Source organism: Fusarium fujikuroi, chromosome FFUJ_chr06 (assembly GCF_900079805.1).
Source record: "Fusarium fujikuroi IMI 58289 draft genome, chromosome FFUJ_chr06".
Taxonomy (NCBI): Eukaryota; Fungi; Ascomycota; class Sordariomycetes; order Hypocreales; family Nectriaceae; genus Fusarium; species Fusarium fujikuroi.
Genome location: NC_036627.1, coordinates 1,191,561 through 1,218,238, shown reverse-complemented (window position 1 = coordinate 1,218,238; position 26,678 = coordinate 1,191,561). Strand labels below are relative to the sequence as shown.

The window sequence follows — 26,678 nt, the reverse complement described above, 5'->3', positions numbered from 1 at the left end:
CATTATGAGACGTTTTCAATATACAACTTTTGCAGAACATTGGATCCAGATGTGCTCTAACACCTTCAGCGACGGAATGGAGAAGCATCCACCATGCTCATGCCCATCCCTTCCATTCCACCTCCCTCCATCGCAGCCATCATCTTTCTCATCTGTGAACCATCACCTCCTCCAGGGGCGCTCAGATACACAGCCTCTCCAACCATACGCAGCTGCATAGGGAAGCGAGGATCTCCATAGTAGTCAATGATCTCCTGCTTACTCGTCTTCTTCTTCAAGTTTTGCCACTGACTTGAATCCATTCCCAACTGCTCACACTCCTGCTGCTTCTCTGGTGTCCACCACGAAGGAAGCAGCCCTCTTCGTACTGATGCTTGTCGTAAGAAACGTTGAAAACCTCGTAGCCCGTCTGAAGCACCACCGTAGAGACTGTCTCCATCTGCTTGACTTTCAAGATTGTATATATCGTCCATGCGAAGGCGATAGGTGTCAATCAGAAGCCGATAGACGTCTTTCTCAGGACGGTTGTGCAGGTAAGTGCCGTTGTCGAGACGAGTAAAGGGGTTGGGAACAGACTTCTCCAGACCCTTCTTTGGGGACTTGCTCATTTCGTCTGGATCATGGACGTTGGCACTGGCAACTGAATCTGCCTGCTTGCCACAGATCTTCTTGTGGGCTTTCCAGTCGGCCTTTTGACATTCCCGAGAGCAGTATTGTGTGGTGGAACACTTGGCACACTGCTTGAGCTGAACTGCAGGCTCTTCCTTGTTGCAGGTGTTGCAGGCAGCCATAGTGGAATGAGTCGTTGTATGTCAGTCTCAGGCTTCGGTCTAGGAGTCTTGGGCCTCTTGTCTGATAACAGCTGAGATGATATCAAGGGAGGAGATGCAATTAAGTGATGTCGGTGGCTTAAGGTTTGCGGGGATGTGAATCAGCCAGGATGACCCTGGTCACTATCATCAATTCTCGAGTCTTCTTCTACAGACAACAATGATATGATATTGCTCTGCAACTGAGGCTCTTTCCGGCCTAGACCATTCGGCATTCTCGTAAAAGTGGCCAATGGATGTTTCGACCCTCACTACGTAGAGGCGGCTTCTTTGAGAACTGCCTAAGGCACAGTGTGAATGGTGTCAAGCTCAAACAAGTTAGAGACTCTCGTTGGGTGTAAGTCTGGAGTAAGGTAATGGAGACTCTACGTTGAACAAGGAGAGCTGCCCATATATATAGTGTATGTTATCATGTAACGTTACTTGCTGCCCTTTGGCTTGCATATATAGCCAAACAAGAGTGTGGTTTTGGGCTTCTTAGTAGATGCTTGCTGCAGCCTCGTGCTCTCCGAATAGGATTGCCTTATGATGGTTTACGAGTGATATCACCAATCAAGACAAACCTGACTGACCACACGGCGCCTGGAGTACCCAGGAACGCCAGTCTAAATAAGTCAAGATAACTGGGAGGATGCTTGTTGAGAAAAACAGGCGTTGCCATGAGTCTTTGCTCGCACCTGGCCAATCGTCTCTACTCTCAGAGACGAGCTATTGATAAGTTTGTATGAACTTGGTGTTGGCATCAAGTGAAAGAAAGCAACCCAACTTCTGAGAATATTCGCATTGAGGCCTGAGAGTTTCTTCCCAGACCCTTGGAGCCCAACCAAACTGTGCTTGTTGCCGGCAGGAGATGGCCGAACTTATCGTACGACATCTGTTTATTATATTGGTAGCGCTTATACTAAGTCTACTTAGCCAAAATGTGACCGCGGTCGTGGACCAATGACAGATACCAGCAAGTACCGAACAGGGGTCCATTACGACACAAGCAGAGCGAGACGGCTCTTTTCTTCCTTTGGTCATTATTACCTTTGCTTTACGTCGTGGGTTCTGTGTGTCGAGACATGTGAGAACGACCCCTAAACATCGCCATTCGTGGCATAACTTGGTAGATTTCTATTTCTGGTCTGACAACCTTGCAAATGGGACCGGATCTTCTGGGCCGGATCGTGTTATTACCGCTCCAGGAACCAAGTGCGGGTATGCATAAGTGATGGTCAACGTTAACAGCTTAGGTTGCGATCCGTGATCTGCAAACTGCATAGCCGGCAGTAGTTTGATCTTGGCTTATCTTTGTTACTTACCTACCTATCTAGGCATATTTCCAGCGGCACAATTAACCCCCTGTCATATACTGTGGATATCTTCCCGAATGACAATGACTCACAAATGAACTTGTCGGCACGTCTCTTGGCTTTCAGATTCAACATTATACTATTTGGCGATGCAGCTTGCGAAACAGTACACAGTTCATCGACGATACCGAACCCACTGGGAGAGCGGGAACTCAATGCTATGATAAGTGCACCAGGACCAGTAAAGCACGAAATACAAAGAAAATATGCGCTACTAAATGCCAGTATTCGGATAGATACTGAAAGATTCATGAAAGTGTATCTATTGTCTTGGTCACCATGGCTTCGATCTGCTGCCATCTGCGCCGCAAGAGTTCCCGCTGGCTACTCGAGCCGCCTTCTACCTCATCTATATCTCCCAGCGTCTTTCCGATGATGTTCAAGAAATCTTTCAGTGCTGTCAATAATAATTCATCAACTTCAGCCTGCGACGAACGCCCCTCGTCTTGAGCATCAAAAAACCGCTGCCATTGCCTTTGTGTACAGCATAGCATTCGCAGAGCGACCTGAGTTCTGTGGCACCCTAATGTCTGGTCATCGAGGGTGTATCTTCCAAGAAAGTTGATACTTTCAAGGTCGGCACACTGCGTCTTGTTCAGCATCGGAAGAATCACTTCATCTAGGTAGACATCGTCCCAACGATTCGTATCTAGAATGAAACCGTACTCGGATAGAAGAAAGTCGTTTGGGTGAGGCCCATACGATACGTAGACTTCCTCACCTTGGCGATAGATTCTATCCGCTTGAACGCTGTATCCCAGGGCTGAATAGGCGAGCTTGCATCCTTGATCAGCATGGTTGAACAGGTCGGCTGTTGGCATGCAGACTAGTCGGTCAGCATGAGCGTAGCTTTTCATCTTGGGCATGCTGTTGTAGAAGGTTCTGGTGTTGATGAGCACCCAAGAGTATAGGTACTCATCCCTGGTCAATCTCGGGAATGCTTTTAGAACAATTTCGCACTCGCGTCTGAATCTAGTATTCTGATCATCCAGGAGATCCTTGGCCCTCTTGGGCAGAAGGGCTTGGAGTTCACTCGGCCACATCATGGGCACACCAGCCTCTAGATCTTGCCGGGTTGGCAGGACGGTTTTCCACACAGAAAAGTCATCACTTTCGTCAAGAGCAATCTCCGCAGCCAAGACGCCATGGACTGAAACTCCTTGAAGGGCTTCGGTGATGTTCTTTGGTACTGTATCAATGGTGCGAACTGCCTTCATTGGCACACTCAAAATAGTTTCATTTGGCTTGGAGATATTAGAATGATTTTGAAAAAAGACTTGTTACTCACCTTGATATCGCGAGTTGCGACAATACCAATACCACGACCTGGAAGAATTTGAGGTTCAACACCTTTTAGTTTGACTCCTTTACTTTCTGCCCATGGCAGAAAAGCAGGATCAATAAGCATTTTGGGATAAATGCACACTCACAAGGAGGAGCTAGAAGAAGAAAGCAAGAGTTGGACCAGTAAAAAATATGTGCTACATGTTCCCTTTGACTCATTCATTCACTCTCCCATGTTAGATAGATCCTTTGCAAAGTTTCTACTGGATGGCGAGCTCAATACCGCTGAGTAAGCCCCCGAAACCCGAAGGTCGGCGCTGAAGCTAGGGCCACGTGATGCCATAAGCGTCATAGCTAGCTCTCATAGCTGCTCTACCTTCACTCATGATGGCTTGGTTTACATCCATTCAAGCCTTGTTTAACCAGACATGATCGGAGTTGATTCTTGCCAGTAGCTTTTTGCTTTACTTATTTAACCATCCGACGCACTTGCTACACAAATAATTAAGACGTGTTTGTTTTTTAGTACATGACAAATACTCACGACGTCTCAAGGGGGTTGAAATCAAGCCTCGACAGCTCTAACCTTGACAACACGTCGCAACTTTATCTTGCTCACAATCGCTCACTCACCCACTGTTTTCAACTTTTCCATAATCTAAGTCAAGAGCTTATTATCTTTAACATAATTCGCCATGTTCTATGAGGGAACCCTTCAGGAAGGTATCTCGACAGCCGTCGGTCAGCAGAAACTTGTTCTATGTTTCGTGACAGGTAATGTTTTGTCATCACTCTGACCCACGCAATAACTCACATGCCTTTTAGATGAAAGCGACGAGAGCACACAATGGGAAAATGAGTTTCTGGTCGATGATACGGTAGGGTCACGGAAATTTACAGATCATATGTGATGGGGCTAATTACGGTGTAGTTGAGCGACTTACTCAAGGAGCATTCTATTGCGCTCCGTCTTAAGGCTGGATCCGAGGAAGCCGGATACTTAGCTCAGATCTTCCCTCTACCACGGACTCCGACTGTTGTTATCATTAAGAATGGAGAACTAAAGGAGTACATCACACCGGGGACCAGCAAAGAGGATTTCTTACGGAGAGTTCAGACTGCTTTTAACTCCACTGCTGCGCCTACAGCCCCAGCCCCAGCTCCAGCTCCAGCTACAACCCAACCAACCTCGGCACCAGAGCAAACCAGCGCACCACAGCCCCAGGCAGAGACACCCGTACCTTCAGAACAGCAGCGCACTCCTCCAACAGCGGTCCCTTCAACGTCAGAGAATGTTCGTCGGATACTAGCTGAGAGGGCTGCCAGGCTGCAAGCCCAAAAAGAGGAGAATGAGCGCAAGGTGAAGGAGGAACGCGCAAGGACGAAAGAGAAAGCCAAAGCTGAGGCCGAAGCTGGTATGGACACGGACAACGCCCGGGCTCACAAGCAAGCTGAGGCAGTAAGGAAGAAGAAACAGAAAGACCAAGAGGAGAAGGCGCGGATTCTCAAGCGTATCGAAGATGACAAGGCAGAGCGACGGCTGCGTGCCGAGCTGCGTGAGAAGCAGAAAATTGATAACCTCAAGGGTGGCGACGTCGCAGCATCATTAGTGAACGCACCAGAAACAAAGCTGTCAAGCTCCTCCAAGTCTGGCGCGATAACGGCTCTTCAAGTCCGTTTGTTTGATGGTTCAACACTGAGGAATCGCTTCAAGACGACTGCGCACCTAAAAGAGGTCCGACAATGGGTGGATGAAAATAGAGGCGATGGTTCGCAGCCATACACGTTCAAGCAGGTCCTCACACCGCTACCGAATAAGAACATTGACGAGACTGAGGAGGATAAACCGTTAGGAGATCTTGGCCTTTTTCCGTCTTCGACATTGGTGCTTATTCCCGTCAAGAAGTTTACAACCGCCTACGATGAATCACAGGGCATCGTTTCGAGAGTTATTGGATTTATTCTCAGCATTTTCACATGGATATTCAGTCTTTTTGGAGGTGGTGATGACCGCGCTGGGCACCGAGGGCCTATGAACGATGCGCCGGCCAGTTCTCAAGAGCGTGTTCAGTCATTCCAGAATCGCAGAGACCACCAAAGAGATCAACAGCTGTACAATGGAAATTCAGTAAGACTCGGTATCCCACTCTGTATCATGAACTTGCTAACACGACAAAGCTGAACTTTGAGCCACGGCCAGAAGAGGAGGAGAAAGATAAATGATGGGGTTTCCCAATTTGAGTGGGAGTAATGTTCTTTTTTTTTTTTTTTTTTTGGCTGTATTATACAATTGACAGTGCTGAGATGTAACAGTAGTGTTTCCCCGCCGTATTCCTATATGCATGCACGCTGTCAGGAGATATATATCCCCGATGTTGTTTCCTTTCCCATAGTGATATCAAGTCCCTTTTGTTCTCTTTTCAACTTCTAATCCGTCCATGCTTACTGACCAGCGGCGGCCTGGCAAGCCTTGAGTTGCTCAAGATACCAGTTGCAGATCTGCATGTTTCCGTTGTTCTCATCCATGCACTTTGTGAAGTTCTGGGCGACGCCGGCGCAGTTATTCTGGTTCCAGGACTGCTCTTGGGGAGCGGCCTGGGCCTGGACGGGGGCAGCAGCCTCGGTGGAACCGCCGGAGAAGAGACCGCCGATGGCGTGGCCTACTGAGGAACCGATAGCGACACCGCTGAGAACAAGTTAGCCACACGTGTTCGAAGTATGAGCTCTACAGGTGCTTTGGAGTCCATTGCTCCACCCGGAACTTGGAAATCCGAAGAAACCAATTGTTATAGATTCGCAAGGGAATGCTTACGCAGCAGTACTGGCCATCTGGCCGAACAGTCCAGGGCCCTGAGAACCGGCAGCCTGAGGAGGCATGGCTTGGGCAGGAGGGTGAGCGGCGGCGGGAGGAGCAACGTGGGTGGCAGCGGGGCGAACCTGCTGAGGAGCAGGCTTGGGAGCAGCAGCGGTAGGGCGCGAAGGAGCGCGGCCGACGGATCGTTGACGAGGCATTATGGTTGTTGTGTTGTGGAGGTTTTGGTGGGAGATTTGGTGATGCGATGTTAAGTGTTGAAGAACAAAGTTCAAGATGTTGAGTTATGAGGAGAAAGATCGGAAAGAAAGAATACCGGAGGCACGGATTTCGGAGGCGCATATCAAAACAGCCAATCATGAGGGGCAAATTTCAACGAGGGATGGGGAAGATTGGCCAGTAGGGCCTCGGTAGAGGCATTCCCCCAAGCGCCAGGGGTCCAGAGCACTCCAGGACCTTCCGTTGACAGCCGCTGAGCAACTTTTTAGTGGGCACCTCCATTCATTGAGTCATGAGGTTAGTGAAGGCTACGATTGATTACGACCGCTTCCAACGACGGAGATATCGGGCATTTCACTATCGGATATAAGTCTTGTGCCAATGTGAATGAAACAAACGGTGAGTAAAGCAGTCTCGCAAATTCATTCTAGACGGTAACGCTAGAGCGGTCTGTTCTACTATATCAAAGCCCTGTACTCCATTTTCGTTATACATCTCATAAGCGCATCGTTTACGGTGTGCATCTGCCCATGTATCGGGGATACAAGCAAGCTTCTCGCACAGTCCAGAGCTTGAGGAGCCACGCCAGGAATCTAAACAGTTGTCAGTATACACCAAATCATAGTAGTACCAGATAACGTACCGCTCAGCTCCCAGACCGTATCCTCCGTGAGGAGTAGATCCGTACTTGCGCTGGTCAGTGTACCAGAAGTATCCTGTAGGATCAATGCCCTCTCGCTTGTAACCGGCCATGAGCTCCTCATAGTCCCAAATTCTCATGCTGCCACCGACAATCTCGCCAACTCCAGGCATCAGAACATCGACGGACTCGGTTACGCGGGGATCGTCCTTAGCCCTTGACATGTAGAAGGACTTGATCTCGACGGGGAAGTGAGTGAGGAAGATGGGACGGTTGATCTCGTCGGTCATCTTGCGCTCAGCAGCCTCGGCACTGGTCTCCAGTCAGTTTGTGTGCATTCAGAACTCTCGAAACACTTACATATCGTCGCCAAAGGTGTGGTCGTTGCCATCCTCGTTCTTGATACCACGCTCTCGCAGCCAATCAATGGCATCAGAGTATCGCATGCGCAAGAATGGCCGAGAAGGCTTCTCGAAGTCAGGGTTGTACTTCTTGATAGCCTCAGCGGCAACAGGGTTCTCGAGGGTCAGGTCGATGACACGGCAGATGACGTGCTCAAGATGGTCCAAGAGGTTGTCGAAGGTAATGAAATCCAGTTCAGCCTCGACGTGGGAGTACTCAGAAAGCTGGATTCAAGTTAGATGGGGTCGTTCGAAGACCGTGTCTGGCTATTTGCCATATAGGGGTACTTACATGGCGACGGGTAAGAGACTTCTCAGCACGGAAAGACTTCTCAATGCAGTAGCAATCACCAAGGACAGGTAGGACAGTCTCGAGGTAAAGCTGACTGGACTGAGTCAAGTATGAAGTCTCGCCATAGTAGTCGAACTTGAAAAGAGTAGAACCGCCCTCGACTTGAGTCTGCACAAGAGCAGGAGGGCTGACCTTCTTGACATCCAACTCCTTGTAAACGGTGTGGAAAGCATCCTCGACGATGTCGCGAACGAACATGACGGCGGCGGGCTTCTCGTGGCGGAGGGTAAGGTGGCGGAGGTTCATGAGGGTGTTGGTGTCACCGTCAACGGGAACCAGGTTGGTGAAGGCCTCATCACCACCAGGGGCCTTGGCGATGACCCTAAAGTAGTCGGCGCGAAGTTCTCGGTCGAGAGGGGCGTGAGCACCGGCGGGAACCTCCCAAAGCTCACCAATGATCTCGAGGGAGGTCTCTCGTGAAAGAGTAAGGGCATCGTAGGTCTTGGAGAGGTCTCCGGAAAGGAGACATTGCATGTAGTTGAGACCGCGGCGCAGAGTCACAAAGATAAGGCCACCTTGCTTAGCGACACGGTTGACACGGCCCTGAACGGAGACGCGCTTGACTCCCTCAGTGGGCTCATCCTTACTCTTTCGGAGTGTGCCAATCTTCGACGGGTCGGTCTCTTGGAGGTTGATCGCAACAGGCTCGGGAAGTGAAGGGTCGTTAGTGATCTTCAGCTTCTTGGCCTCCTCGAGAACAGCCAAACGAGCGGCCTCGTCTTGAGCATCCTTCTCAGCTCGCTTAGCAGCAGCATCAGCCTTCTTCTTCTGCTGAGCAGCGTAGGCGACGGCCTTCTTCAGTGCTGACTTGGCAGCAGGCTTGTAACCCTCCTCATCGTCCTTCTTCTTAACCTGGTACTCGGACTCGGCTCCGTGGCGGTAGTAGGCTTCAAGAAGAGTCTTGAAGGGGGCGGCCTCAGTGCCCTGAACCTCAGGGAGATCGCTTCCGGCTTCTTCGTCGACGTAGATGACCGCCATTTTGTGCTGTGCTTTGTTTTCTGCTTCAATCAATGCGGAAACAGAAATCACGGCCTTGGGTAGGAACTTGGAGGGGTTGTGGGTGCCCCGCGACTGCTCCCCTTGACTCACGTCCGATAATGGTGGGGTGAAAAATTGTTAGTCACCTCTCTGGCTTATCTTTCCACGTAGTACCGCGATAAGAGCTCAACTTTACCATAAATCTAATGCGATGCCGGCTGACAACAATGAGGGATCAGGTCTGAGACGGCTTCTTATTACCCAGCAGCTGCTAATAACTAATTGAGTCATTATAAAAGCATATTATTCTGATTTTAATTAGGAGACTTATCTTTATAGAGGCTATATGTATATTGCCTTTAGAAACCTAAAGTTAATTGGTATGTTTCAGTGTGTTGGCTTGATATGTCTCGTTGAGATGTCATAAGCTTTAACTATCAATCAATGTTGGATGACAAGGGAGCTACTATCCAGTAAGGAGCTCTTTGTGATTTGATGCCTTATCTTAAACTACAAGCATATGCCAATTGAAACACAAGTCCGTGCTCCCTTTAGATGTAATGTTCACTGTATCCCGCAAGAAAGCAAATTTCGGAAGCAAGCTACGTTTCAGAAGAGTCCGGTGTCTAATGTATTTGTCTCGTCACTATCTCCCTGAATCAAAAAGTCAAACCCGAATTCCCAAACGCCATGCCCAGTGAATTCAACTTTTCAAGGGGGCCATATAGGTCCCCAGCCATCTATTTGCCTGACACAATCTGGGTATCATTGTATGCCTCCTCCTGAAGCTCTATGCTCTGAATTCGACCATCATCAGCTGGCGCCAGACTTCTGTGCGTTTTCCAACCACTTGGCCCACTAGCATAATAATGTTGCTTTGCAATTCAGTTTTTCGACTTGTTCTTCTTGTTCTTCTTCTGCTTCTTCTTGTTCTTATCTTTTCCATCAGCAGAAGAGCTAGGCTGAGATGGAACGGGCGACTCCTCTGCTGGGCGCTTTCGGTTCTCAACAGACTTGAGCAGTGCCTTGGCACGTTCCTCTGCAATCTTTTCGGCAAGCTTGCTACTGATTGTTTTGTTGTCGCCCTGTAAAATGTCAGTCTTGGATCTGTCATGGCTTGGCCGCTACATACCAGGTCCGCCTTGAGGATACGCGCGGTAGCCTCTTGGTTAATAGTCAGGGTGCGCGTTTCAGGCTCCGGGGGAGACTCGATGTTCTTGATCTTTCCAAAATATTGCTGAATTCGCTTGAGTTCAGTCAGAACGGCTTGTGTTTGAGCCTCATTGCCCTCGTTTAATTTCAGTGATGCTATCGCGAATGTTAGTATTGATCATGTGGCGTCGTGTCAGGCGCAAGAGATCTCACAAAACATTAGGGATTCGATCGCGTAAGCTGTAAGTGAGAACAGTTTCGCCTTGTCTAATAGGGGCAACTGGGAGGCCATGCCTTCGAGGTTGCCCAACAAAGGCTGTAGCTTTTCTTCGAGATCGTCCAGCTGATTGTCCAGCCGATCAAGATCCGGTGTGATGTCCTTGACGTCTGTCATGTTGGGCTTTGTGATTAGGAATGTTGAGAGGCGCAATGTTGCGATGTTCACGTCGTCGCATGAAAGACTTCGCACAGGCGCAGAAACTTGTCAACCATGAGACCCAATCAGGCTTAGTGGCTCTTGCATTCATGAAGCGAAGTAATGCAACTAAAGGGTACCACAGGCAGAGAACTTCCTCAAGCTGAAAACAAAAGAATGCTAAAAGCGTATGCTCTTCATGAATTGTGGATTCCTTCAGTGAGCTTCGTATACGAATTCTGTTACTTGCATTTCCCTTTCGTGCTGTGTAGCCTTCAACATCACTATTTCCAGCATCAGACCAAACGATATCTGAGCCGAGCACTCATTGGCCAATTGCTGATGCTTCTAAGACCCACTATTGATCATCGAAAACTTAGGCTCTTGTTACTCTCATTGGCCCTGGTCTATGTCGAACCAGAGGTGAAAGCGGACTCGCCTCTGTCATTCTTCAGCGCATCACCAATTTAGCATCGACATCACCAGCTCTAACGCAACTCAACGCCTTCACGAACTGACAAGATAAGAAATCGACCTATTGTTAATCAGACTTACCAAAAACCGAGTCCTAAAGGCTAGCCTCCATCGCCTCTCGCTCGAGTCTGGATGCGCGCGTGCACATATTAAATCTCGATCTTTCGGCTTCCGAGCCACCTTTTCTCTCCACGACGACTCGATCACAAACTTCAAGCTGGAAATCATAATGCAGACGCGGCCGACCACTCAAATAGCGAGAAAATCGACCCGATGGCTCCGAGGTAGCCCCAGTTTTGGCTATACACGACTCTTTGCTTCGGCAGTGCCTCCGACAGAACAGAAGAAACCAGAAGCCGTACCCCCAGAACTCGGCAGTACGCCATCACGGCCATGGAAAAGCTCTAGTACCCAAGCCGGATCTGTCACACCTACATCAACAAGCCCTTCGTCGCAATTCTACGTCCCCTCGGTTGTCATTCCAGCTGAAGCAGCAAAATCTGGACCAGTACATAAGATTCATATCCTAGGCGAAGATGTCAGATCGAGATTCATCGCCCACGCTCTATGTAGCGTTTATGATTCCGTTGAGACAGTGCCATTCCGCGAAATGCCCAAGTCAAGATATCGAAATATCGAAAAGGTTCAACCAGAACGAACAAGGAAGAGTGCATATGTCGAGAAGAATGCAGCCACGCCCGAGAGCGATGCTGTAGCTCAATCTGACCGCTCGCATATCGATGAGTTGATAGTTACCGGCCGTGGCTTTGAGGCTGTTAAGGCGATTGCTTCAATCAAAGATCGGATCGACGATAAAACATCGATTTGTCTTCTTAACGACGGCATGGGAGTGCTTGAGCAAGTTCGCGAACAACTCTTCAACGGAACCCAACCTGAGCCCAACTTTTACTTGGGCCATATGTCCCATGCGCTCGCTTTCAATCGGAACAGGGATTCTGTTAAGGAGTTGAGGAGTGGGCGAACAGTCTTCACCAAAGCCGATCCGGTACTAACTGCGGAGAAAGAGCTCTACATCCCTGTTGAGCAGCAGCCTAGTATGATGCATTCGCTGAGAAGGGTCAAAGAGCTCAACACAACCTTTAGTAATTACGAGCACTGGCTAAGGTTCAAACTACCCTCCGTTATGTTCACGGCTGCTGTTGAGCCCGTCTGTGTGCTCCTTGACCTTTCATACCAAGGTCTACTAGAAAATGGAAATGCTCAAAGGATGATGAACAAGCTTCTAGGGGAAATGGCTATAGTGACGGAGAACATGCCCGAGGTCCAAAACTCGCCCGACCTCATAAAGTTCCTCCGCGGAGAAGGCCTCAAAAAGTTCTGCTACCGTCGCATCACAGGCAAGAGCAAAGCCCCCAGTGATCTGCTGACACGCATCAGCAAGGGTCTGCAAACAGATATTAACTATCAGAATGGATACTTCTTGAAGCGGGCTAGGATTCTCGGCATAGACACACCAACAAATCAACTGATGGTCCAGATGATTAAGGCCCGACGCATTGAACAAAATAAAAAGTTAAGGTCTTTCATACCCATCCAGGAGGCATCGCCAAACGATGTTAGGAAGAAGTTTCAGCACAAGTTTAAAAATGACTTTTTATAGGATAGTGTTAACGAATTGCATCTTTAGCACTTGGGGCATCTATATATGGTTGGAGATTTCACAATAGCACTTGAATTGCTTATACTAAATACACTCAACAACCCTTTCTCAGTTAACAGAATAATGGACACTAAATCAATAGTATCATGATGTTTAATGTGTTGCTTAGTTTTGCTTACGTAACACAATGCCCCTCCAACGATGTGCAAAGCAGCCCCGCGGCGTCAGGCTGATCTCGCGACTCACCAAAACGTTAAACAACGTCACGTATTAAAATCATGGACGACGCAGAGTTAGAACAGGTTGCTCACTCTTTTGGCATCATCGGGAACTCATCACTGATGATCTTCGCAGTTACGAAAAGCTCGCCTGGAGCAACTGAAGGCTGAAGCCGGTGGCAGTGGAGGCGGTTCGTCTAGCCAGGAACAACAACAGCAGCGCCAGTCAGTTGTCTCGACCCATACCGCGCGACACTGTCTTACTGACCTTGAATAGACAGCAGCAAAATGACGCTCGTCAACACATCCTGAACCAGATCCTCCACCCCGAAGCCGCCGACCGTCTAGGCCGCATCCGACTTGTGAAGGAGGAGCGCGCCGCCGACATCGAGAACCGACTTATCACACTTGCGCAAACCGGTCAGCTTCGACAGAAGGTCACTGAAGCACAACTCAAGGAGCTTCTCAACGCTATGTCGGAGAGCAAGGAGGAGGAGAAGATTGTTGTGAGCAGACGCAAGGCGTGGGACGATGATGACGATTTGGACCTGTAAGAGGTGCTTGTGATACCATTGAATTGAGAATCAGAGCGAGGAAGTAAGGCAAATTCGTGGGCGGGACCTGCTTTTCTGTCTCGAGTGAAAGGAAACAAAATGACTGTGATGGCTCAAGGTGCAGAATATGGGGACTCTTCCTCAGACGTTGAGGATAAAATCTGGGGTTTCTACTCGTATGATTTGATGATGTGCATGATTCAATTGACTCGACAGATCAGGAATCTTGGAACAGTAATTTTGGCCTCAATAACAACGCTAATTGGCAATTCTAAATTTGACATTTAATACAGTAGAGTACAGGTATTGCAAGAGAAGCCAGATGGGAGAGAACAGGCAGACAATCATAGCCCCTGCTCTCTCAGCTCTTTAAGTCTCTTCTTCTCCTCCCTCTCCCTCTTTCGAATGTCTCTCATATCGGGCGGTTGCTCAATACCCAGCTCTTTTCTCAAGTCACTAACATCATCTTCAAGTCTCTCTTCCCAGAATACATTGATGACCTCTTTGCTCCGTGCCCCGTTCTTCAGGGCCCAAGGTAGGTATATCGAGGCGAATCGCTGCCTCTCGCTTCTCTTCATAGTAGCAGCCGCAAAGACACTCAAGCCAGTCATGGGAAGCAACGTATTCGCAAACTCAAAAGCCTTGAGAGCAACCTCACCCTCGCGCACGATAGGCAGACCAGTCAGAGCGTGGTAGAAGTCATGACACTCGCGGTATCGCTGCATGACATATGCGCACTCTTCGTCGTCGATGTACCGCACCGTAGCTCGAGTATCGGGGGACACGCCTTCGCGATCGAGCCAGCCTACGTAAGCGCGGCCAACGGAGTTTGCAGGCAGTGCGCGCAGAGCTTCTAGGGAGAGGGTTTTGGAGGAAATTCGAGGTCGAGCTCGGAGGATACGACGGCCGGTTGGATCGGCGAGCATGGCGTCGCGGAGGCGATAGATAAAGTAGGGCGTAGCAGTGGCTTCGCCAGTAGCAGCGATGAGGTCTGAGGGCGATCAGCTAGAGAAACAGAGGGATCCTGCAGAAAATCATTTCGCATACCATGGCGATAGGGATCGAAAAAGGACATGACGCTGGCCCCAATGGCCAGCCCAGCCCGCTCAACTCTCGTTAGAGGAACATGGCCTGGGTAGTTTGGCGGGGGCCGGTTCAAGCTTGTGAAGCTCCTCGGCGACGAAGAAGAGCAGGATGCACAAGATGTTGCCCGTATCATAGCACTAGCATTCCGGGCAGATCTAATTGACCTTATTTTAGGAAGTGCGCTCTCCATTTGGGCTCGTTATCTGAGGATGATGATAGTGGTTCGATGTTTAAGCTTTGGCGATGATCTAACGGGCTAGGCCATGACTCAGCTTCAAGGAATTACCGAGAGACCAGAACGAATCAGGGCTGAAGTCTCTTTGGTGGAACTGTATATTCAATTGGATTTAGTTCAACGGGAATAATCAAGTTTGTGTAAGTCTTATTAGTATCTCGACAAGTCGACGGAAATAATGAATGAACACCCAGCCTTATGATATACGATGTTGGGTGATATGCTGGCTCTGCACTGTAACCAGGCTCAATCACAACCCTTGCCAAAGTTACAAACAAAGAGAAGATAACCGGAGCAATGAGATTTTCATATTGATCGTGTACTTGAAATGAGGTTCACGAGGGCTTTTGTACTAGAACTAACTATCTTATCCAGTCCGAGTCGCACTGGTGATGAATTGAATCACTCTATACTCCTTGTCCTTTTCATAATCCACATCCTCCTCGCACTCCGACCACTCCTCATGCTCTTCCAACTCCCTGCACTCCTGGTTCTTCTCCGCTTCCTCCTCGTCCTCATTCTCCTCAACTGCCTTCTCATCTTTCTCCTTGCCCTCGCCCTCACTCTCGCTCTCATCATCATCCTCGTCCGCTTCATCTTCCTCGATCTCTTCATCTTCCTCTTTATCATCGTCATCGTCCTCGTTCCCTTTTGCCCTCTTGCTTCTCCGCACCCATATACCTTTCTTCCCGACTTGCCAGGCCCCAAGGTCATCAGCTTCCTTCACTTCATAACCTTGAGCTTCTGGCCCCCGTAGCAACTTCATGTGGATCTTTTTCAAGCTCCGCGGGAGTGGTTCATACATGAGCATGTCGCAAACTAGCTCTTCTGTCTCTCTGGCTCTATCCAAGTCACACGAGCAGCCCGTCATCTCTGCTTCAATGGTGAGAGTCTCCAAGGACGGAGGAAGTTTGTCGTGTATAGTTATGTACCTCTTATTCTCATTATCTATGGGCCCAACAAAGTTGAACCTACCGATGGATAGATGTCTCAGGTCTTCTAGTTTTCTGAGACTTCCGATATAGTTCTTCCAATCAGCGATGTGAGGATCCCACATTGGTTTCGTGACTGAAAGGTCGATCAGGTTTCGCCCATGGGTTCTGAGAACGTCGCCAAACTCTTCAAGATTATGACTAGCATCTTTCACGTCTCCGTAGCCTATGAGGCCCATATTGAGTTGGGTGAGGCTTGTGCATTTCTCCATGATGGATTGGAGGGACATGGGCTGTAGGATGCAGTTTTCAAGGTCGAGCCTAGTCAGGTTGCTGGGCGCCTTGCTCCAGCCCAACTTCGAACAAGTATATTGCAACAATGCAAAGCCGTCAAATCTCAGGGCCTTGATGCTTGGGTGGTTGAAGAGACCGCTGACTGTTTTACACCGTATTGGGGAGCCCAGTTTGTCATCATAGGATCTCAGAGTTACCGACTCGAGATGGCGGAAAAGGAGGATATTCGGGATACCTTTATACACCTGGCCCCCTTCGTTGGGCTCAAACCCAGCATAACCTTTGTCTTGGTCACCTTCAAATGCGTCAGTCAAAAGAAACGGCGTAGATTTGAGGTCGGTAATCCAGAGCTCGAGGTGTCTCAGCTCTGGCATGAGAAGCATGAGAAGCACTTTCAAACTTCTGTATGGCCGTTTGAATATTCTGAATTTCAACTCCTGCTGTATGACAGTCCTGAGGCCTTGGGGGATTCTATCACGGTCAGGTGATAAGGACAGCTTTTTGAAATGCTTGGTCATCCAGTCGAGGAAGTATGGATGCGCCATGGGATCGTATCTCTGCGAACAGAACGTCCTCACGGTGAGACCCCACTCAGGATCCTGTTGCAGGCGTCTTGCAAGTTGCATCCATTTCTCATCAGGGTCCTCTTCGAGGACAAAAATGCTTCGAAAGAGATGGAACTCTGCAATCACACGCAATCGTTTGCAAACGCGGCTCAGAGACAAGAGTGCCTCGTAGGACGACTTGGTATCCCATCCGCCTTCCCAATCTTTGCATTCGATAATGGTGCAAATGTGAAGCAAAATCTCGTTGGGCACACACAGAAGCATGATAGCGATTGAGGTGGCAATTGGAGTAGAATTGAATGAAGGCAGAGAAGATGAGAGGAGATGCCGATGGGATCGGAGCTGATCAGGCTGGCAGGTTGTGCTTAAGTACAAAAGGTACTTTTGTGAGGTACTTATGCTGTGTAACCCACGATATGTAGGATATTATCACGAGTAACATGATATGCACGAGCAAGACTGTGGCTTGAACCAAGACCATTGTCGTAGTCTGGAATGATACCTTGCAGGTTGCCAATGAAAACCATTTCTGCTACGTCGCAAGTTGTCTCTTCTCTCAACTGAAATAACTCAGTATATTCACACCGGGTACTCGTGTGTGGGTTATGTAATATATCTGTCATACAACAGTCTGTTTGCTTTTCATCAAATTGATCATCTCTTTCCAAGCCATAGTTTCTCTATTTCATTAGGTCTGTAGGTGCGTAGGTAGGGAGGGTGAACCAATATCCATCTTGTCATCCTATTCTCCGCGTACTAGCTCAAGCCTCCCAGAATAAGGCTCTCCCGCAAACGAGCGCCGTAGTCGTGCCTCGTTCTTGACACTCCAGCCCTCAACTTTAGTGAAGTTAGTGATCCTGTCATTCTCGCCGTCAATATAAAAACCATATACAACTTCCTGTAGTTTGGGTAATTGGTTGTTGTAAAGGAAGCGAATCACTCGGTCATCGTTAGCAACAGACATTGTTGCCAGAGTGTCACAATTTGCCACCCTACACACATCAACGAAATCCATTTCAAGCGTCTCAACGGATTCAGGCAAGACCTCCGATAGCGGGACTGCGTCCATCAATGTACCTGCAAGTACAAATATTGGAGCTGAAAGATGTCGGAGGCGCTTAAGCCCTTGTAGAGAGCCAATCCTGCTTTGTGCGTACTCTTCGCAATCGTAAAATCTCAGCCTGAGGCTGACAAGGGCCTGTCCAAACTCTCTGAGAATTCTTCCAAAGTCGTATAGGTTCACCGTCAAATCCTCTTCATTTACGTCGTAGCAATCTGTAAGATCCAGGTCCAAGTATTGTAAGGCCTTGCACCGAGAAAGACTGTAGTGTAGGAAGGCGGGCCTGATCATACCACCGTCGAGTGTCAAACTCCGTAGCCCGCTCTGAAGATCTGGAACCATGGGAGGACTAATAGTGAGGTTAGGTGCAAAAGGTGACAGGAAGAGTCGCTTGATACTGGGAAGGAGTAGTAAATGTTCTGTACTACAAGTATCCGGGTCTTCTGATTTGGCCCGTAATGGCGACCAGTGTATTTCTTCTAGCTGACCGAGGTAGTTCGCAACTGGTTCTGGTCGATCTGCTGTGCCAGGCTGGGGTGTCTTCATCTTTCCCCCTAGGATCCAGGTCAGTGCCTTGGAATGTGTCTGGGGGTCTGTCAATACGACCATCCGAAGCTTTGGCATGAGGGCCAGAAGAAAACATGTCCCAGCCTCGGTGGCAGAGTGTCTTTCTATGTCTCCCCTCAGCAAGTCTCGGAGCTGAGTAGGCTCAACCCGTTCAATGCTTGGTGGCCAAAACTCACTGTTGACCAAGGGAGCTTTCCAGTTTCCTGAGGAACTCAGATCGATCGCACGGATTTCCGACCTGAGCTCCGGGTTTAAGAGGAGCGTACGGGCAAGTAAACACATCTTTGTATTATTCTGTTGGTCGGGTAGCTTTCCGCTCGATATGGTATGATACAGATTTCGCCTGGCCAATCTGTAAAACTGATGGCTGACAAGACACAGTGATTTAAGAGTTGGAATATCAGTGTCTTTCGGGGATGGATAAAGGCCATGATCTGATCCATCATCGACATCTATGGTATCCTCGAAGTTGGAGAATACAAGGTTCCAGATCTCATTACACAAAAATGGAGGCATCTTTGTCCTAGAAGTTGCATTAGTCTTGGATATTCTCCCTTCTCCTCCTCTTCCTGAGCGAGACTTACATGTGATGAGTGGTTTTATCGCGGCGGGGTTTCGAGTCGTCGAAGATCGAGGGAGCAGAATTAACAACAACGAGAATAATAGCTCCTAAAAGCCTCTTGTAACCCCCGAGAAAGAAGCTTCTGTGAGCTTCATAACTCTTGGCGATTACCTGAAGCATGGTTTGAAAGTCAGATGCCCAAGCAATTGAAAAGCTGAAAACCAAGAGCTTATTCACCAGCGGTAAATATCGTCCTTGCCGTGTCGTAAGTGAAGCTGAGTGTTTATTATGAAGTCAAACTTTGGTAAAGACACGACATTCATGCTCGAGGGAAATCGTAAATGGCTGGGAGACAACCAGCACATTAGCTAATAAGGTCTCACCCCATGTCAGTATGAGGTAGTAGATATGGCTGACGCTCTTTGAAGCGCGCCTGTTACCGTTTAGCGACACGCAAACACACACTGTCCAAGTGCATGCAAATACTAAATACTATCTAAGCCATTCAAGTTTAGGTGTTTATAAATACTTTTTCGCTTATCGTGAGCTAATCAACCTAATCGTGTTCTAACTTCATTTTGTTACTGGGTCTCATACGAACGCTTATTCTGTGGAGCATGGCAAAAGAGCCAGACACTTTTACACAGTAGACAGCTATCTCCCAGAGGAACGTACAAAAGAAAGGATACCTTATCTATTCCAGTATTAGCTGTGATTTTATATCTCACCCTACACGCAATAAAAGATCATCGTAATACCTCCACAGCACAAGGCCAGGCACAGTGGGGTCTGTATAGCAACGCTCCAGGCTACGAAGTCAAGATCTCTACACCAGTCGAACATAAAACTTTATGTGAATACCGACCCAATTAACTCTCGTTGTGAGAAACTCGAAATTATTCCCACGTATGGCAAGACTCTTCCTCGGGAGTGCAAGGTTAGATCAGGGACAGTAAGACGTAAACAAACTAGTTGTAATATTACACTAGCGTGTATCAACCACTAACGGCATTTCTTCCCCAGTTGGGCTATTCGTTTTTTTATCTCTTAACTAATGAGACCTCCTCTGAAAAGCTCCCGGGTTTTTCTTTTACGGGACCAAAGCTTGTCAACGATTTGTCAAGTGGCTAGCCTGCTCACCGCCTCTCTTTCGCAATGTATGCGCTACAGCTATCAACTTGTGACGTTGCATACGTTATATATTCTTCATGACTTCTTGGTCATAACTGTGTTCTTCAGGTGCCAAAGCAAACGATACCTCTGAGAAAGAATACCACCCTTGACAACTTGACTTGCCTTGCTGGGGAACAATGCTTAGCCCCCAAAAGGTAGAGACAACATTTAAGCATCTGACCTCATGCATCCTCGCAAATTACTGGCTCTCAAAGATATCCTCATCAGTTTCGGATCGCTGAGCCCTCACTTTCATATCTGAAAATGGAGCTCCTGTGAACCAAAATAACCTTTAGTGACTGGCCGATCAACGGGTGTCTCCAGTTGCTTTCTGTTCTCTTATCACTTTTTATATCCTGAAACCTAGCTTCCTTAATCTCAAAGACTCAGATTTCTGTTTAAAAGTTATGTCAAAATACTGGGCGAGACTTGAATTAGAGTGTCAGTTGAGTTCACTATCCCTGGGGGTTTCAAGCCAGACAGAGAACCAATAATCCAAGGCACAGCTCATTAGCATCAATTATGCATTCAAGCACTGTTAGCATGTGATTTTATCGTAATTGACGTGTTACTGGGCGCAGTTAGCTGAGCTCGTTGACAACAATGGAACTCTGGTCCAAGACGTCTGAAAGCCTTGATGAATTCCAGCTATTTCAGTAACTCCTTAACATAAAACTATGATATATCAAAACAATGACAGGTCTAACATCCATAAACAAGGCAATTGTAATATCAAAGCAAGCGGCAAGAAACATATTCGCTCTGGCAACTCTGCTCAGTGTAAACTACCAGTAGTACACACTGAGCCATTCTATACCCAGATATCCTAAACTGCACAACATTTTCTTACCTCTATCTCCAACTTCCCTTCTCTTACTCCTCTTCGCTCATATACCACGTACTGTACATCACTCTTCTTCCTCCTCCTCCTGGATAGCATCCTCCCTCGCGTGTCTCTTTTCCTCTTTGATATCCCTTCCCAGGCAAAAGGGGCATCGACGATTGTGCTTCAATGAAAAAGGCTTGTTACATCCACCACAGATGGCGAGATGTTGTTTCTTCACACATCGTGTTTTGGCACTTTCATTGCACACAGGGCTGCCTTGTTAACTTCTGCAGTCATTTATTCAGGGCGTTACTTACCAATGATGCTTTCCTTCTCTCTTTTTGCATCCCATGGTGAGAGTTCAATGATCTATTATATAATTGTGTTTGAGTAGTTATGTTCGTGGAGATGATGATTCAAATGTTTGCGATACGATTTGTGATTAGAACTGTCTATTCGAGTCTTCTCAAGACATAGTTATACAGGAACGAACATAAATCAATTCTCTAGGCCTCTTTGTTTCCTATCTGAACTTCATTCAACTTGTCGTGAGGGTGTGGTTGAGGGGCAGACCAAAGCTTTCAGCTTGTCTTCCAACTCATTCCACTTTCCTTTGTCGTAATCATCCTCCCCAATATCCAAAACAACACTGATAGAGTCGTCTTTGTCTATACCTAGAGCAACTTGGACAAACTTGCAACAGATTTCTAGCCTGTTCATAGAGTTGAATGCTGCAATGGCAATGGCTTCAGCAATATGGCTGTCTTGCGTCACACCACAGTCTCCTTGCCCCGACAAAGCTTTACACATCTCTTTGTTGTAATGTTCCCGGTATCGTTGAAGGGTTTCTGGCGAATCCTCAGTCTTTTGGTAATGGGGCCAGCCATACATCAAAGGATCCCAGTCCCTGGTGAGCCATCCTGGATAAGCAGCGTACCCGAGGTGAGGTGGCATTGTCTGGCAATGGTCCCAGTCAATCAACCCTGTCACGTTCCCTTTCTCGTCTACAAGAACATTCTGAGAGTCAAAGTCAGGCGGGCAGAGAACAAATCGAGAATGATAATGAAGAAGTGGCGAGTTCTCCAAGAAGACCTTAAGCAACTTGTCCTCTGCACGATCCCAGGCATTGCCCGTAGATCCAGACTCTATGCTGCACGCGAAAAGCTCATCCATTGAGAAATAGGTGCGCGTAGCTTTAGCATGCACACTGTCATCGTCGTTTTCAACCCACTCAAACATTGGGCCGAGAAAGAAAGAGCCGTCTTCTGCCTGCATCAGGGAGCCCATTTTGTCGAAAGTCATGGAAGAGAATTTGGCCATGATGGTTGCGATGCTGGTCAGAATGTTGAGACGAAGCTGTTCTCGCGCCTCATCATCCATTGAGTCTTTGAACCAGACACTAGACACGGTCTCTCCGGTAACAAAGCTCATGCAGATGAAAGGTGCACTAATCTCGTTGTTGTTGGTTGGGTCCCAGCTGTACACTTCGGGCACAGGCGCTCCGGTCTGTTCTTTGATGAAACGCATTGTTGCGACTTGCGATGAAAGGGCATCTTCTGCTGCCTTTGTCATTCCATCACCCCAGCCTGTGGCGGGGATTCGAATAACCAGCTTGACTGTTTCCAGCTGCACAATGTGGACGATGTTGTAAGACCCGGAAACTGTGTTAAGAAGCTCTGCCTTGCCTGGGACAACATGAAGCACATCTTTGGCAACTCTAGTGGCCAGAGCGATGATAGACTCCTCGGTAATGTCAACGAGAGGGCCAAAAACATCACGATCCAGCTCTGAGCCGTCGTCAGAGTCGTCATCCGAGCTGTCATCTGAACCAGCATCTGAGCCATCATCTGAGCCATCATCTGAGTCGATTGCCATGAGGTCGTCTGAGTTGATTTCTGAATCAGTGTCTGTCCACTCATCCGAGTAGTAATCCTGTGCGGTCGACATATTGATGAAGTGAGGGAATTGAGATTTGCAGTATTGTTGATTGGCAATGTAGGGATGGGACCACTAGAGCCCGTTGAGTTGAAGCCGGTTGTCGTTGGTATTGAGTCTTGGATCTTGAGCCGTGGAGTTAGGTATTTATAGATCAAAGGCCATTGAATCTCTTCACACTATGTGCTGACCTGGAACACACAAACAACAACTGTTCATTGGTCGACGCATGTGATATTTCGAACACTTTCTTTGTTCAAAATCTTTAGCTCGAACATGGATGGACTCGAGTCACATTGACCAGCACAGACGCTGAACGAATGTTTGCCTAAGAGAGTTTGCCGTTAGCCTTGGCAAAGGGCGGATAAGTTGAATGGCGTTTTGAACCAACATCTACCAGCCTAATAAAGGGATATGCACGTCGCCGATAATTGCAGATTCTACCAAGTTTTACGTATGACTGCATTGGAGCAGTTTTATTGAATATAGGAACCTTCAAAGAGAACCAAGCATTCCAATGCTGTTCCAATGCAGGTCTCCATGTCAGAGAGGGGGGAACATGCATAACAATTGCAAACACACAAGCTTCTAGAAGAATGAGCTGTAAGTTCTATGTCTCCGAACATACCAAAACATTGATTGTTCGTCTTTCTTTGATAGGAACCGGTAAATAGCAAGCCTAAATTGCAGTGTTGGAACACATGGAGATAGGAGAATGAGGTTATCAGCAACTACGCATTGGAATCACGATTCCCCAATGTCACTTCACTTAATTAATGGGCTGATATTCCGGTCTATTAACTCTCTGGGTCGATTGCCAAGGTTTAAATAGCAAAGCTGAGAGTCAGATGGAGCTCCCTAGGCCGGCGACTCTCTACAAAATTACTAGGTAGAGTTATTTTCTCCTAATCTTCAGCGAAGCATTCTTATCAAGGATGTATTCTATCTCATTTAAATCAATATATCTCTTTAGATAAGTACATTGGCAGTCAGCTGCTTCACCAACTAAAACGCGAGTTCCATTAATGTGACTTCGTCTCTATGAATCCAAACAGAGACCAACCCCAGTTTATCTCTATTATTCTTCTCTAACATTGGGGTTCGGCTTCGTATATGCTGATGATTCTTCTCTCTTCAGTGCAGACTTAGTATTAGAGCTTTAAGTTACGGAATCTAGAAACTCGACTTATTACCTCGAAATGACTGTATGAAGTCGACAGTGAATCACGAGCGGTGGCACAGCAAAGCGCTTACTAGAAGAAAGCTTACAGGTTTCTGAAATATAACCAAGAGCTTCTCCTTTTTTATCTATTCGCATCTCTTTTATTCATACTCTTGGCTCCTATTGCCCCTGAGGCGGTGCCCTTGAAAAGGGGGAACTGCACCTTCGAGTGCACGAGATTACCTGTAGCTGGCAGCTGTTATTCTTGACACTGTCGACAGATGCAGGCACTGCCTGCCAGTGCCTTCCCCCTTTTATTTTTGCAGTCCAAGGTGGCTCCTTCCTCTTGTAATCGAAGCGGCATCACGTGGGGCTCGTAGACGACACGAGAAGGTACGGATGCCTCAGATCTGCACTCAACCCACTTACCTTCTCAAAGCTGCACAGCTTCGTTGCAGCTTTATTGCAGCTTCCTTTTTCTTTCATCATTCGCAACAGTCTTCTTACCTTACCTTATGTATCACCATGGATTACACGTCGTTTCGTGATTCAACTGCAGAGTATGGTATTCGTCTCGAGGACGGTGAAGCTCATCCACTCCGAGAAAATGATCTTCATAGCAGAAGATATTTTGAGTTACTCGCCATTCGTCGGAGACTTCCAGCTTCAGCCAAGCGTCAAGAGTTTCTTGACATTTATCATCAACACCAGGTAGCGGCACTCTTCACATCATAAAGCATGGCACTAATTCACACAGGTCATTGTCGTGTCTGGCGAAACGGGCTCAGGTAAAACGACACAGATTCCTCAGTTCATTCTTTTCGATGAACTTGGTTCATCAAAACCTATCGCTTGTACACAGCCCCATCGGCCATCTGCTATTTCAGGTGCAGAGAAGGTCGCCTCTGAGCTAGATGTCAGAGTGGGTGAAGAAGTGGGATACCAGGTTCGCTTCGATAAGCGTATTTCCCGAGTCAAAACACGCTTAAGCTACATGACCGACGGAATGCTTGTACAGTTGGCGCAAGGCAATGGTTCTTTCGGCAAATACGTAAGTGTTGTGTCCAGCGCCTTTCGCCTCTTTCTAACACCCCCTAAAGAGTTGTGTCATCATTGATGAGGCCCACGAGCGCACCATCCCGACAGACCTACTTCTAGCACTATTGAAGCGTGCTTTACCACTCTTCCCTGATCTAAAATTAGTCATCTTGTCTGCCACTCCTGACGTGGGTATATTTCTGAACTACTTCGGTCAGGGCAGTCATCTACCTCTATCCGGCCGAGAGCACCCTGTCGAGATCCGTTATCTCCAAGAACCAACTCCTGATTACGCTAGTTTAGCTCTTCATACTGCTCAACACATCCATCAGACTACTGGGGATGGTGATATTCTTGTCTTTATGCCGTCTACAGCCGAGATCGAAGATGCTTGTGGACAGTTGCGATCGGCAACCTGGGGTCTTGAAGTGTTGCCCCTTTATTCTCAGTTGCCCAAAGCAGAGCAGGAAAGAGTCCTCACACGATCGTCCCGCCGTCGGTGCATCATCTCTACGAATATTGCAGAGGCCAATCTGACGGTTGATGGTGTTGTCTACATCGTTGGTATGCTGGCCATTGTCAAATTATTGTTCAATTCAGACTGGAGAAACTGACCATGATATCCAGACACCGGACTCTGTATTGAGTCGCGTTTTAATCCCCGGATCGGCCTCAGGACAGTTTTTACCGGGCCTATCTCTAGGACAGCAGCAGAGCAGCGAGCCAGTCGCGCTGGTCGAAATCAGCCAGGCGTATGCTATCGCATTTACACGAAGGAGCACTACGATGAGATTCTTCTTCCGACAACGCCCGCTTCCATTCACACAAGCGACCTTTCTCGCTTGGTTCTACAGATCAAGGTTATGGGATTCGATGATGTGGCCAATTTTGATTTTGTTGACAAACCTGATCCCGAAGTCTTCTTTCGCGCTCTCGAAGATCTTCTTGCTATGTACTGTCTTCCGTTTTCGTTATCTCGTTATTTCTGGCATTAACTAAGAATAGGGGATATCTTGACGATACTGGGACTATCACTCCCAAGGGCCAGATGGCTTCAAAACTTCCAGTCCACCCCGTATGGTTCAACGCACTTGAAAAGGCTCATGAGCTCGGCTGCAGTAGTGACATGATAACCATCGCCGCCATTCGAAGCACACGGCATCCGATCTTTGTCCGTGGTCAAGGCCCCTATTCCACTGCAGGTCAGGCACATCGTTTTGCCTGTTTCACCTCTGATCACATCACGCAGCTCAACGCAGTGGACGCATTCATGAAGAAGGAAGATGAGGCCGAGGATCTTAGACATGATGGGGTTTACGTCGACGTATCGGGGTGGTGCTCGGACAATTCTCTCAGCATGCGTGCCCTTGAAGAATTCAAGCGTATTCGCATGAAGCTGAGGAAGTCATTTGCCGACTTATTCAAGGATAAGCCCAAACGATTCGAACTCGAGACCTCTGAATGTGATGACAATCTCCGCCAAGCGCTTGCTTGGGCCTTTAGTCATCGCGTGGCTTTCAGCGACGTTGGTAGTGGAAACAACCGCTACAGAGTTCTTCATCACAACTGGCACGCTGGTTTATCTCCTGAAAGCAACCTTGTAGGAATCAACCACAGGTGGGTCATCTTTGACTCCTTCGTCGTGACAAACTGTCAGTTCCTGGAGACAGTCACAGCCATCGAGCCCGAGTGGCTCCGGGGATGTGAGAACTTTCGAGAGGAGAGCTGGGCGTTGAAACGTGCGGGCAAGACTGGCCCGTTCAAAATACCGCTCGCGAAGGCATCGTTTGAAGAGGCTTGTGGGCTAAGTACCAACAAACAGACGGATTGGTGGTAATCTACACGTTGAGCAGCTTTGTTGTGCTAGTCATTTTGTTCACATGTATGTATGTCGAGAAACTTAGTTATGAGTCGGCCACAGGATCGATTATTTTCAC

The 26,678-nt window shown here is 47.9% G+C and overlaps 13 protein-coding genes; 4 read left to right on the top strand and 9 right to left on the bottom strand.

The window, feature by feature from the left end:
* Nucleotides 1–65: 65 nt before the first annotated feature.
* FFUJ_05722 (related to MYND domain protein) lies at nucleotides 66–791 on the bottom strand (the record flags this gene model as incomplete). Its single annotated transcript, XM_023578966.1, has 1 exon — nucleotides 66–791. One exon carries the CDS (start codon nucleotides 789–791, stop codon nucleotides 66–68), a length of 726 nt encoding a protein of 241 aa, XP_023431886.1.
* Nucleotides 792–2,433: 1,642 nt separating this feature from the next.
* Nucleotides 2,434–3,593, bottom strand: FFUJ_05721 (uncharacterized protein; the record flags this gene model as incomplete). XM_023578965.1 has 2 exons in its annotated part: nucleotides 2,434–3,429; nucleotides 3,474–3,593. The coding sequence occupies 2 exons, from the start codon at nucleotides 3,591–3,593 to the stop codon at nucleotides 2,434–2,436; spliced, it is 1,116 nt and encodes a 371-aa protein (XP_023431885.1).
* A 571-nt stretch (nucleotides 3,594–4,164) lies between these two features.
* Nucleotides 4,165–5,692, top strand: FFUJ_05720 (related to UBX7 UBX (ubiquitin regulatory X) domain-containing protein; the record flags this gene model as incomplete). XM_023578964.1 has 4 exons in its annotated part: nucleotides 4,165–4,243; nucleotides 4,295–4,347; nucleotides 4,401–5,597; nucleotides 5,648–5,692. The coding sequence occupies 4 exons, from the start codon at nucleotides 4,165–4,167 to the stop codon at nucleotides 5,690–5,692; spliced, it is 1,374 nt and encodes a 457-aa protein (XP_023431884.1).
* A 219-nt stretch (nucleotides 5,693–5,911) lies between these two features.
* Nucleotides 5,912–6,481, bottom strand: FFUJ_05719 (related to small unique nuclear receptor co-repressor; the record flags this gene model as incomplete). XM_023578963.1 has 2 exons in its annotated part: nucleotides 5,912–6,155; nucleotides 6,282–6,481. 2 exons carry the CDS (start codon nucleotides 6,479–6,481, stop codon nucleotides 5,912–5,914), a joined length of 444 nt encoding a protein of 147 aa, XP_023431883.1.
* Nucleotides 6,482–7,011: 530 nt separating this feature from the next.
* FFUJ_05718 (probable asparaginyl-tRNA-synthetase) lies at nucleotides 7,012–8,871 on the bottom strand (the record flags this gene model as incomplete). XM_023578962.1 has 4 exons in its annotated part: nucleotides 7,012–7,093; nucleotides 7,144–7,452; nucleotides 7,501–7,766; nucleotides 7,834–8,871. 4 exons carry the CDS (start codon nucleotides 8,869–8,871, stop codon nucleotides 7,012–7,014), a joined length of 1,695 nt encoding a protein of 564 aa, XP_023431882.1.
* An 884-nt stretch (nucleotides 8,872–9,755) lies between these two features.
* FFUJ_05717 (related to small unique nuclear receptor co-repressor) lies at nucleotides 9,756–10,417 on the bottom strand (the record flags this gene model as incomplete). XM_023578960.1 has 3 exons in its annotated part: nucleotides 9,756–9,956; nucleotides 10,004–10,179; nucleotides 10,237–10,417. The coding sequence occupies 3 exons, from the start codon at nucleotides 10,415–10,417 to the stop codon at nucleotides 9,756–9,758; spliced, it is 558 nt and encodes a 185-aa protein (XP_023431881.1).
* A 724-nt stretch (nucleotides 10,418–11,141) lies between these two features.
* Nucleotides 11,142–12,533, top strand: FFUJ_05716 (uncharacterized protein; the record flags this gene model as incomplete). Its single annotated transcript, XM_023578959.1, has 1 exon — nucleotides 11,142–12,533. One exon carries the CDS (start codon nucleotides 11,142–11,144, stop codon nucleotides 12,531–12,533), a length of 1,392 nt encoding a protein of 463 aa, XP_023431880.1.
* A 278-nt stretch (nucleotides 12,534–12,811) lies between these two features.
* On the top strand, nucleotides 12,812–13,305 carry FFUJ_05715 (probable programed cell death protein; the record flags this gene model as incomplete). XM_023578958.1 has 3 exons in its annotated part: nucleotides 12,812–12,835; nucleotides 12,888–12,976; nucleotides 13,029–13,305. The coding sequence occupies 3 exons, from the start codon at nucleotides 12,812–12,814 to the stop codon at nucleotides 13,303–13,305; spliced, it is 390 nt and encodes a 129-aa protein (XP_023431879.1).
* Nucleotides 13,306–13,649: 344 nt separating this feature from the next.
* FFUJ_05714 (probable COQ4 protein, responsible for restoring ubiquinone biosynthesis) lies at nucleotides 13,650–14,380 on the bottom strand (the record flags this gene model as incomplete). XM_023578957.1 has 2 exons in its annotated part: nucleotides 13,650–14,296; nucleotides 14,353–14,380. The coding sequence occupies 2 exons, from the start codon at nucleotides 14,378–14,380 to the stop codon at nucleotides 13,650–13,652; spliced, it is 675 nt and encodes a 224-aa protein (XP_023431878.1).
* A 613-nt stretch (nucleotides 14,381–14,993) lies between these two features.
* FFUJ_05713 (uncharacterized protein) lies at nucleotides 14,994–16,682 on the bottom strand (the record flags this gene model as incomplete). Its single annotated transcript, XM_023578956.1, has 1 exon — nucleotides 14,994–16,682. One exon carries the CDS (start codon nucleotides 16,680–16,682, stop codon nucleotides 14,994–14,996), a length of 1,689 nt encoding a protein of 562 aa, XP_023431877.1.
* A 478-nt stretch (nucleotides 16,683–17,160) lies between these two features.
* FFUJ_05712 (uncharacterized protein) lies at nucleotides 17,161–18,787 on the bottom strand (the record flags this gene model as incomplete). XM_023578955.1 has 2 exons in its annotated part: nucleotides 17,161–18,568; nucleotides 18,630–18,787. The coding sequence occupies 2 exons, from the start codon at nucleotides 18,785–18,787 to the stop codon at nucleotides 17,161–17,163; spliced, it is 1,566 nt and encodes a 521-aa protein (XP_023431876.1).
* A 2,353-nt stretch (nucleotides 18,788–21,140) lies between these two features.
* On the bottom strand, nucleotides 21,141–22,553 carry FFUJ_05711 (uncharacterized protein; the record flags this gene model as incomplete). The annotated part of the gene is made up of 1 exon (XM_023578954.1): nucleotides 21,141–22,553. One exon carries the CDS (start codon nucleotides 22,551–22,553, stop codon nucleotides 21,141–21,143), a length of 1,413 nt encoding a protein of 470 aa, XP_023431875.1.
* Nucleotides 22,554–24,228: 1,675 nt separating this feature from the next.
* Nucleotides 24,229–26,578, top strand: FFUJ_05710 (probable ATP-binding protein PRP16; the record flags this gene model as incomplete). XM_023578953.1 has 5 exons in its annotated part: nucleotides 24,229–24,414; nucleotides 24,461–24,754; nucleotides 24,804–25,305; nucleotides 25,369–25,693; nucleotides 25,747–26,578. 5 exons carry the CDS (start codon nucleotides 24,229–24,231, stop codon nucleotides 26,576–26,578), a joined length of 2,139 nt encoding a protein of 712 aa, XP_023431874.1.
* Between the last annotated feature and the right edge of the window lie 100 nt (nucleotides 26,579–26,678).